Raw genomic sequence first — 11,773 nt, forward strand, 5'->3', positions numbered from 1 at the left:
AATGATATAATAAAAACAGCATCCCATAACGACAGTACCAAGACAACTTGTAATTACCGTCATTACCGTTGAGAGGTAGGATGGAGGTGTTGATTTAGTTGTCTTCTGCAATAGGTGATTGAGGGATGCGTTCTTTTATTCCTCCGCGTAACTCCGCGCGAGCGACATCCGTTTAAAAATTCCTGCGGAACGCGTTCCTAAATTCCGGTCGGAGTGCGCGCCGTCGAACGGCAAAAACGACCGTTTGTAGCAGTAGTTTGTCGTCAAACAAGATGGCTTCTTCGATGACACATGTTATGTCATATCAATGCCCGTTATGTGGTTACACGAAAGAAAATTTAGAAGACGTACAAGCGCATGTTAACGCACACGGTGTTCTAGCAGGTAAGTGTTATATCAATTTTTTTTAGAATAGTAAGCATTATTCTAATTTATTCGTGGCTACTTTGAATTCTCAGTCGGAAAGACAACCCAGCTGATGGTTAAATTTTACAAGTAGAACCCTTCTTTTAATTTTTTAGTTATTTCTCTTTAACACTTATTCAGCATCTCATAATTTATATTTCAAATATCAGCCTCTGAAAGTTTTTGCTATGTCTTGGCATTGTCATTAGTGTTTAAAACTGTTAAATCATTAAGATTTCAAAAATTTTAAATGACTGGCTGTTATAATGATATAGTAACCATCCATTAAATTGTTTAATAAAATATATTTAAATTTGTAGAGTATTATAACTTTAAACCATTCAAAAATAAACTGGTGTTATAATTTCTTTAATTTAAAAATNTTATGCACTTTCGAGGATTGTTCCATCCCTCCTTACGGTTACGTGATCGTTCTATATTTAGATTGAACTTGGCAGAAGAATTTGTGCAGTGTTTTCATATCTAATTTGCATATTTGAGATATTACATTACTAATCTTTATTAAACTTATATAGACATTTTATATTATTTAAATTTGACTGGTTATTTAAAAATGTTTATAAAATTTTTAGTGTTTAGCAGAGAAGTTTCAATGCCACGTAATATTGCACTCATCTCAACTTATCCCAGAGGCATCACAAGCGTCTAGCGATCGGGCGTGTTCCAACTTACTCTGATAGCAGCTCCCTCTGTCGGACATTTTTGGAGATAATAAACTCGTGTACGGCAAGTACTGGGTCTAGTAGATTGTTTGATATCCGAAGAGGAGACGTCGATCTAGCTTATTAATTAAATACAAAATTTATTTTATTAACATCTGTTTTATTATTGATTTTACTTATAATTAGCATTCAGTTTTTCGCAAATTTCATTTATTAAGTTTTTAGTTTACGTATTTATTTCGTTAGGCTTATTTCATATTTTTGTGTGTAGTATTTGTCCTCATTGTTGAAATGGCCGACATCGTGAATGAAATACCTGAACTTACGGCTTCTGCAGAAACTGACATTGTAAATGTCATTGTGACATGTGCACATTGTGCAAAAAGACTTTTAAAGAGTTTCGTTATTTAAAACTGCATACAAACAATTTTCATGCAGATCACGTGAACGAGTAAGTGAATCCAAAGAAGTTGCAGAAAGTGTTTAATTAATTTTCCTTGTCGTTTATGTTCCAGGAAATTCAGTCAAAATCGCTGGCTGCGTTATCATCTCCGGAATGACCATGCTGAAATAATCGAAACACCTGATAATTCGAACATTTTGAACTGTGGTCTGTGTGGTGCTAGTTATTCTAAAAAACTTCTGCTGGAGCATTTTAACAGTGTTCATGAATTAACAATACAAGAAGAAATACTGACATTTTTTCAGTAGACTTGTCCATAGCATGGAAAGAAGAGACTAAACAAAAGTCATATGCTAAATTTGTTAAAACTACCAGAGATCCTGATTCAAGGTATGCAGGACAAGTCATCTCTCTGGAATATTGCCGCGGCTTGCAGTTCCCACCGTGTCATTCATGGGTTAGAGGTTAGCAGCTTCGCCTATCGAGTGAATGTCTCCGGTTCAAACCTCATCGATGCAGGTTTTTTTTTTTGTGGGTACGTTCTCCTGGTCTGAAAACATGTGTATTTGAACCGCCGGAGAGGGAGTAGGTCTCCCGATCCGGCAACAGGTTGTTAAAACTTCTCACTGTCAGGGTGGATGGAAGGTATTCTTTTTCCCGCTGTAACGGGCTTTAATGTTTCGAGTCGAGTGGCGGAGGGAGAAGTGCGTGGCAAGATGACAGGCGATATACGAGGAGACCGAATTTAACAAAATCACAACGATTTATTAGCTACATATATATTACAATAACTATGGTCAAGGAATAAAATTAAGGAGTCGCTAAAACGCGAAGGGCCGAGAGAGAGTTCACAAAACTTTTTCCATACCTCTTGATGGTTTTCCTTATCCTGTAGGAAAATCGATTTGGATATCCAGGTGAACTGAATTCTTAGGACACAGTTTTAAATAGTTTAGGATATATTAGTCCATAGGAAATTTCGCAGGAAACCTTTGTTTGGCGGCTGATGAACGACTCCCCCGAGAAGGGGAAGGAAGGGGTTTTTATAAGTTCGTCGTGGGAGAATGGTCACGTGATGGCTTGTTGTGAAGTAAAAGGTACGCGGATGGGTCAAAGTTGTTTCCGGGACCATGCTAACTATCAACTTTGGAGTTGGAATGTAAAATTAGTTTCGAAATGGACGGATGTTTACTTCGAATGAAAGGGGAGATTGGAATTTTTCCCCTTTTTTCAGTTAGATTTTCGTTTAGTTTTAAAGGAAAATTGAATTGGAGGGTTAGAAAACTGCGGGACATTAATCGGAAAATTCGGTAAAAATTTACGGATTTCACATTTCCTCCCTGTTTTCTTTAAAATCACACTTAGTAGTGTGGTTTCAAACTTTCTGATTGTTTGGTCTGGGTAGAGGTATGTTTACATAGAGAATCTTTTCGGTTACATTAAAATGCCGCGTCAAAAAAGAAGTGATAAAAGAATCCGATGTGAAATGTAACACCTTGGTTATACAAATAAATCCCGGCACGTGTCATTCGCGACAATATTTATTGCTCGAAGTGGGAGGACTGAAGTCTTCGAACAGGAATGTTTGATTGGTCAGTTGAAGTTCCTGTTGACCTGGATACGAGAATACGAGTCAAAGTTCGGTAGGGTGGAGATTGTCCTTTGTCTTGGAGTTCTTGGATTCGTCGGTTGGATTCTTGTTGTTTTATCGATAATATAAAACTTTTCAAGATGCTACCGGAAAGTATTTAATGATTGGAAGATTCGTAGGTAAGTGGATGATATTTTGTTGTGGCGATCAGGTTAGAACTTCCTGGGCGATAGGTTGATTGGCACTTCGAAGACAAGAGACTACAGCCTGAGATCCTGTCGCGTTCCTATTGGTCACATTCATTATGCAGACCGCGCATGCGTTTCATTTTCTTTGTGTTTCGGCTTGCGAGAAAGTGAAAGTGTAAATTGAAAGCATGTTTGCCAATGGTACTTCGTTCACCTTTGAAGACTGTGGCAAAATATTTAAAACAAAAATACCTGAATGGGCATCGACGTAAATTTCACACAACTGAAGTGAAATGTAAGTTATCCATATCCTACCGTAATCGATCCAAACTTTGTTGGAATCAACGATCGCGATGTTTTGTAATGTTCTGACGTAATAAAAGGTTGGTGGAGCTCGTGACCCCTCGGGCAAGGTGACCTCGTTTCACTCTCCCCTTTCCAGCACTGACCTTCTAAGAGTTAAGACTGTGTGTAATCTTTGTGCACTCTTTGTTCTTTGTTATATAACTAGTTACGCGAGTCTAACTTGTTTTTACCAATCTCTCCGAAAAGCTACATCCAGCATAACAAACTTTTCTTTACGGAATACGTTACGGAGTTTATAACTCGACCCTAATTCCATATTCTAATTTTTACGAGAAAATACATTTCTATATTCTATTTCCGTTATAAGAAATTAAATTAAAATTGAAATCATCCACGATGTGACTATTTAATCCTAGTGGACAAACTAATAAAGTATTCTTAACATATAGACACCCAATTAATTAATTTTTTTTTGATAGTCAATATCAAATATTAATGGAAAATAGATTTTGAACTTTATAATTGTTTTTTACACTGAAAATGGCTTTTTGATTTTTCAAAATTTATTTTTTTTATATAACAGGTAGCTACAAATGTCTGGAGATATCCTGCAATTTCACTTGTAATAGAAATCAGCAACTTCTTAATCATTTGAAATTAGATCATAATGTGACCATTGATGTAACAGAACTAAATTTCGGTTCTTTTAAAGAGTTTACTGATTGGAAATCGAAAATTGAAATGGATTCAAATTCACATTTCATTTTGGTATGTGGTTCAAAAACTATATAAAATATAAAGCATCATTATTACACATGCAACCGTACAGGAGACTACAAGCCAAAAGTTGATGACATCGACAGAAAAAGAACGTTGAAATCACAAGGCACAACCAAGTTGAATATGAAATGTACTGCTTATATTGCAGTAGATGAGAATATTCATACTGGCCAGGTGGCAGTGAAATTTTGTGGAAAACATTATTCACATGAGCTAACTATTGCAAATATTCCGATGAATGAAACCACGAGAATTAGTATTGCAGCTAAGTTAAGAACTGAGATTGCATCAGGTCGAATTACACAAGATTTAAGACAATTTTCATCTCCAACAGAGTATTCCCTTGCACCAAGGTCAGCTATTGTTTCAAAAAAGGACATCAACAACATTAAAAAACAATATAACATATCCGGAATACAACGCCACCACGAAGACCACATAAGTGTGTCAATGATAATAGAAGAATTACAAAACACACAGAATCATTTGTCTATTTTATTTTACAAATCTCAAGGAGAAGTTACTGAAAAATTCAACATTGAAAAGGATGACTTCATAATTGTATTACAAACAAATTTTCAGCGCCAAATGTACAAAAATTCGGAACAGATGTCATTTGTATCGACTCAACACACAACACAACTTATTACAATAATCTCAAATTAATCACGGTTATTGTTGTAGATGAATGGGGTGAAAGTATTTCAATTTTATGGTGCATAAGTAGCCGAGAAAACAAAAGCATATTAAAAGTACTTTTTTCTTTGCTTAAAGAAGCTTCACCTGCAGTTTCCTCTAACTATTTGATGTCAGATGATGCATCTTGGATCTTCACTGCATATGAAGAAGTTTTTGTTGGACACAAAAATCAAAAACTTTGCTCTTGGCACATAGAACGAGCTTGGAATCGTGCGGTTTTAGAGAAGGTACGGAAAGAAAAGCAAGAAGAAATTTATAATGGGCTTCGACTTCTGCTACACACTCAAAATGAAAGAGAATTTAATGAATTAATGCCATTATTTTTACAAAATGTTCCGCAAGAGTTCTTCGATTACTTTACGAATATGTACGCAAACAGAACTCGTGAATGGGTTGCTTGGAATCGGAAAAATTCATTAGTTAACACAAACATGTACGTGAAATCATTCCACAGGTTATTAAAACATGGTGAAGACACGATGCAGGGAAAGCAAAATAAATGAATGGATGCACTCCTTCATGCATTGATTAAATTAGAAGATTACTATGTCAATGAACGGATTTGTAAATTGGAAAAGGGTAAAGTGACCAAAACAATACAAACAATAAATTCTCGGCATCGTTCAAGTTTGAATTTAAGTGAAGAAGATTATTCCTTTATCAATGAAAATGAATGTTGGAAGTTTACTAAAAAGAATTACGTAATTGTTAGAAAGACTTGTCCAAGATTAGACTGTCGACTAAGATGTGATTTATGCAAAATTTGTATACATGATTTTAGCTGTTCTTGTAGTGATTCGTTGTATGTAAAAACAATTTGTAAACATATACATTACTTGAAAAGAAAATTGGATACAACGGAAATAAATACTGGAGAAAATAGTGGTGACTATAACTAGGAAGGCAGTAATGACAAAATAATAGTATCACTTGAATGCGGACAATCAACAACTGAAATTGGAAGTGAGAGATTGGAGCTGAATGATGATGCAATGCAAATTTCAAGTACCGAAACAGAAATGCAAACAGAAAATTTCAAGCAAGTTCTGGAAGCAAGATCAGTTCATGAAACAGACATTAAAGGCAGGGTTTTTGCTACAACACAAAATTTACTTAAAGAAATTCAAAACTGCAATGACAGCATAATTTTGGAACAAGTTAACAGACGAATTATCTCTCAGATTCTGCCAATCTTTCAAGAAGCTCAATTAGAAAAAAATGACGAAAATGAATTAAAAATATGAAAAATTTCAGCATCAAATACGATTGGACCGAAAAACCTGGCAAAAACAAAGACGTTTACACACTTCCCCAACTGAAATAAAAAGAATTCGAAGGCAACTAAGAGAATTACAACAACACTGTAGTACGTGTAATAAATCTGATGACCAACAAGAAACAGACACGGTCTCGTGGATACAATGCGTGCAGTGTGATTCTTGGCATCATATGTTTTGTGTCTCAGTAACAATTGATACTACAAATTTTATATGTAAGCTGTGTAAGGATTGTAAGATACATTAAAACTTTTCAAATTCATTAAATCATAAGTCATTATTTTTCCTATTAAATGCACATTAAGCACATTAGAAACTTAAAAATATAAAATCATGATTTTTTATAATAAATTTTTATAACATCGCGTTTTTTATTTATGTGATCGGCGGGTCTTGGTCTTTATCATGACTGACACCAGTGTAACCTCCGTCAGGATGAGAAAGTTACGTTTGTTACGCAAGCGGTCGTTCGAGCGGATGGAGCGAGAGACAGCGTACCGGAAGTGACTCACACAGAGATTAGGTTAACGTAACAACAGTCTAATTGGTATTGATATGCTATACATCTTTTACATTTAAAGTTATTTACGTACGCAACACATCAAAATTTATATATTTAAAAAGTAGTACATGTTACAAAAATAAATATCTAGATATATTATTATTAAAAATATAACAACATATTTCAATATGTAAATTAACTGTTAATTAATTTTGTTATTTAAAGTTTGAGGGACCCCGCAAAAAATTCTATCGGGCGTCGCACTTATTGGATCCCGCGCACAAGGATGAGTCTCACATATATATATAGCCTATATTTTTTCATTTTCATATTTATAAATATTCATTTTATAATTTTTAAAACATGAATAAATAAATATGAAACTACAGTACTAGTAAACACATGCGTGTCTGCATAATAAAGTTGACCAATAGGAGCGCGACAGGATCTCAGGCTCTATTCGCCTGTCGCGGTTGAGGTGGTGGACGACGTTTTTTCTGCTGAACGTAACGTCGAATGATATAATAAAAACAGCATCCCATAACGACAGTACCAAGACAACTTGTAATTACCGTTGAGAGGTAGGATGGAGGTGTTGATTTAGTTGTCTCCTGCAATAGGTGATTGAGGGGTGCGTTCTTTTATTCCTCCCCGTAAATCCGCGCGAGTGACATCCGTTTAAAAATTCCTGCGGAACGCGTTCCTAAATTCCGGTCGGAGTGCGCGCCGTCGAATGGCAAAAACGACCGTTTGTAGCAGTAGTTTGTCGTCAAACAAGATGGCTTCTTCGATGACACATGTTATGTCATATCAATGCCCGTTATGTGGTTACACGGAAGAAAATTTAGAAGACGTACAAGCGCATGTTAACGCACACGGTGTTCTAGCAGGTAAGTGTTATATCAATTTTTTTTTAGAATAGTAAGCATTATTCTAATTTATTCGTGGCTACTTTGAATTCTCAGTCGGAAAGACAACCCAGCTGATGGTTAAATTTTACAAGTAGAACCCTTCTTTTAATTTTTTAGTTATTTCTCTTTAACACTTATTCAGCATCTCATAATTTATATTTCAAATATCAGCCTCTGAAAGTTTTTGCTATGTCTTGGCATTGTCATTAGTGTTTAAAACTGTTAAATCATTAAGATTTCAAAAATTTTAAATGACTGGCTGTTATAATGATATAGTAACCATCCATTAAATTGTTTAATAAAATATATTTAAATTTGTAGAGTATTATAACTTTAAACCATACAAAAATAAACTGGTGTTATAATTTCTTTAATTTAAAAATGAGTTACGATACTCATTTCTTGCTGATGAATTCATTGCCTAGAATATTTCAATTTTTTAACTAGGAGCAGTACAAATTTAGTAGTGAATTTAATTTAAATGTTATAGGAACATCAGTCCAAGATCAGGACAGTGAGATTTTGATTCCCAGTCCTAGTCCTCAAAATGATTTCAGTAATACAAAATGGCCCCATAAGGACATTTTGCAACTAATTGAATTGCGTAAAAGTTTGAATGAAATGTTCGAAAATGGGCCAACAAGGAAGTCCATATTATGTAACAGGTGTGTATTTTTTTTGCCTTTTATTATGGGAGGTTGTTCAAATATTATGTCATATAATTTTCACATATTTTGATACCTCTTTCCTTCTATCTTATTTTGTTACTAGCAAGGAACCCTTATGAGCTGTTCATCAGTGATTTCAATAATGTTTGTGGGAATAAGGCTTGATAGAAACATTTAACTTGAATCAGTAATGTAAACAAATTGAGGGCTTTTGCTGTAACTCTTAAGTTAAATATTTTTGAAAAAATTCTAAAATATGTTTGAGAAGTGTTTAATAAAGGTTTATATCAACCTTACCTACACATTATGGAAATCACTGATAAACATTCAGGCACTTCGTAAGGTCTGCCCCATCTGATATAATACATGAACAGCCCTATGCTAATGGTAACCATTCATCGTAATGCCAATACATTGCTTCTACAGAATTGCTGCAGAAATATCAAAAACAGGATTAGACGTGTCTGGGAAAGGATGTAGGAAGAAGTGGGATGGACTGTGGAGAACATACAAAAAAGTAAAAAAAAAACATAATAATACATCTGGCAACAACAGGTGACTTTTTTTAATTGAAATTTCACTTATATTTCTCAATACTAAATATATTGTGGTCTTTTTTTCAGGAGGATGTGCTGTTACTACAATAACATGGACGAGTGGCTTGGTGAACGTCCTGATGTGGCATCACCTTTCACTCTTAGCAGTGAAAGTGCATCTACATCTACATCTTCACTGCCTGAAGTTCCTGCATCACCATCACCAGTCCAACGTCCAAAAAAAAAAAAAAACTGCTAACAGATGTTGAACGTGAGAATGCAAAACGGCAGTGGCATGAGGAACACCTGCAAAGGATGGATGAATTTAATAATTTATTTAAACAGTTCATTGAAAAAATAGGAAATATTACAAAATAAAAAGATATTAATAAAAGTAGTTTAATTTCCATAAACTGTATCCAAAATGTTTGTGATTAACCATAAATAAATACAGTAGTTTATAACTCCACTTTATCCAACACCAGAATATAATCAATTATTTACTCCTTTCATCTTAAGGTACATAATAAATAGCATTAGTGGAATCTTTTGCTTACTTCTAAATGTCTTTGTTTATAAGCTTTGAGCAATTCTGTCACGCTTTGTATTTCCAACTCGTTTTTGCTCAATAACACATGATCTATGATATACTCCAAGGTTATGATTGCCTGGATCCTGGAAGACATTAAAAATATTACACTTGTTATACATGTACTGTATAACAAGTACCGAAACTTCAACTAACTATCAACTTTGGAGTTGGAATGTGGGATTAGTTTCGAAATAAACGGATGTTCACTTCGAACGAAAATAGAAATTGGAATTTTTCCCCTTTTTTTCAGTTAGATTTTCGTTTAGTTTTAAAGGAAAATTGAATTGGAGGGTTAGGAAACTGCGGGACATTAATCGGAAAATTCGGCAAAAATTTACGGATTTCACATTCAAATACTAACAAATCACCATGTTTCTACCATGCCTCTGTAGGCTATAACAGCCCGCTCTCAAGCTGAGAGGGGTGTTGTTCTCGTACTGCAAGCTGCAGGAGTTGTACATTGTCTGAGTTAATAAATACCTTTGTGTTCCTAACGACTGATTGCCGTTTGTTCCCGCGACAGTTTGGTAGAGACGCCGAGTACCGCCTTCCACTTACCCTTATCATAGTGGAGGTACCATCCCGTCCTAGACAAAGTCTACGGCTCCAAGGGTCACCGCCGGAATACGGTGTTTATTCTCCTCTTGGCCAAACACGACAAAAACCAATGGCTCAAGACCGCGAAAAAATCTCTGGGGTGACCTCTGTCCGTTCTGTTATCAGACACTAGAAATCCATCTACGTTTGCTGGTGATGTTACTAATGACCCAGTAGGATGGCTGCGGGAATACGATCGAATAGCGACATTTAACCGCTGGGATGACACGGCATGACTCATCAACGCTTACTTCTTCCTCACAGGTACTAATTGACAGTGACGAAAATAATGAAAGAGGTCTTTGGTCGTGGCAACAGTTTAAGACCAAACTTCAAAAAAGTGTTTGAGGATGACAAGCAACAAGCCTGGCAAGCAGAGGAACTGTTAAAGTGCAGGGCACAGAAACAGAGGGAAGTATTCAATCCTACATTCAGGATATCTTATGTTTGTGTCACAAAGTGAATCCTCATCATGAAGAAAGCCGATAAGGTGTCTCACCTGATGAAAGGCATTGCTGTAAACGTGTATCAGATTCTGCTCACAAAGGAACTCACCACCATGACCGAGTTCATCAACTGGTGTCGCTACATCGAGGACATGCAACAGAAACGAGTCGGTCCACAGAAATTTGACCGTCTGCCAAATGTTGTACTTATGGCTTCTTTGAAAGAAAAACCTGATATGTTCACTTTCATTCTGCAGACCGTAAGACAGGAGGTTCAACGAATCTTGGGGCCCCAGCTGGAGGATGCCGAACCAAGAAGGCCTTCACTTGACTCGCTTGTTAGAGAAGAGGTCAAGAGAACCCTAGCCCCATTATCCCAGACTGGGTCATCCTGGACAGCTACTCAGCCAAAATGGTGCCCTATCTATGATGCAGCTACCCGGCGACAGCTTCCAGTTGCCAAACCTTCAAGAAGAAAAACCGACTTGTGGAGAACAGATGATAACCCCCCTCTTTGTTTCCATTGCGGACGTCCCGGCCATGTTGTACGCTATTGCCGGGAGCAGAGGCAAATGCTTGACGCTTCTCGCACGAATAAAGAGGCACTGGCTGGACAGCAGTTCTGTTGGCCATACTCCGAGGACTACATTCGGCCATCAAGGTCTCGCAGTTTTTCACCGTATGCCGAGGACGAAAAAGGACATTTGCCAACTCGCCGACGACTGAGATCACCATCACCATACCGCCGTCTTAGTTGATTTCCCCTTCTCAGAGCCGAGAAAAACTAAGCAGTGTGACCTTTCTTGGGGGTGAGGCCGCTTGTGAAGAAAATTCCCCTTCGACGACTGTTGCCCAGATGACTAGAAATTATGTTGACATTAGTATAGAGAATCACCCCGTTCATGCCCTCGTTGATTCTGGAGTGTCTTTTTCTGTACTCTCTGAGGCATATCGCTGGCAACTGTGGAAGACCATCTTCACCAACACCACGGACGTCATACTGAAGGTAGCGGACGAAAATTTCGTATGTCCAGCTGGAAAATGTGTAGCGTGAATCAGTATAAATGGGAAGTACCAACCATTTGAGTTTGTAATTTTGCAGCATTGCAGTCATAATGTTATTCTCGGATGGGATTTTTTAGAAGCCTCTCAAGCCGTGATAGGTTGCGGACGTTCTGCCCTCCTCTTG

At 36.5% G+C, this 11,773-nt stretch overlaps 1 protein-coding gene and 2 pseudogenes across 1 annotated transcript; all 3 read left to right on the top strand.

Annotated features, from left to right (window-relative positions):
- The first annotated feature begins 272 nt into the window (after positions 1–272).
- On the top strand, positions 273–5,848 carry LOC111614736 (annotated as a pseudogene).
- Positions 5,849–7,612: 1,764 nt separating this feature from the next.
- LOC111614737 (trihelix transcription factor GTL1-like) lies at positions 7,613–9,208 on the top strand. The gene is made up of 4 exons (XM_023356102.1): positions 7,613–7,724; positions 8,236–8,410; positions 8,840–8,968; positions 9,037–9,208. Exons 1-4 carry the CDS (start codon positions 7,613–7,615, stop codon positions 9,206–9,208), a joined length of 588 nt encoding a protein of 195 aa, XP_023211870.1.
- A 1,219-nt stretch (positions 9,209–10,427) lies between these two features.
- LOC111614738 lies at positions 10,428–11,342 on the top strand (annotated as a pseudogene).
- The last annotated feature ends 431 nt before the right edge of the window (positions 11,343–11,773 follow it).

Source organism: Centruroides sculpturatus, unplaced genomic scaffold, assembly GCF_000671375.1.
Source record: "Centruroides sculpturatus isolate CEXI.00-Female unplaced genomic scaffold, Cexi_2.0 scaffold2282, whole genome shotgun sequence".
Taxonomy (NCBI): domain Eukaryota; kingdom Metazoa; phylum Arthropoda; class Arachnida; order Scorpiones; family Buthidae; genus Centruroides; species Centruroides sculpturatus.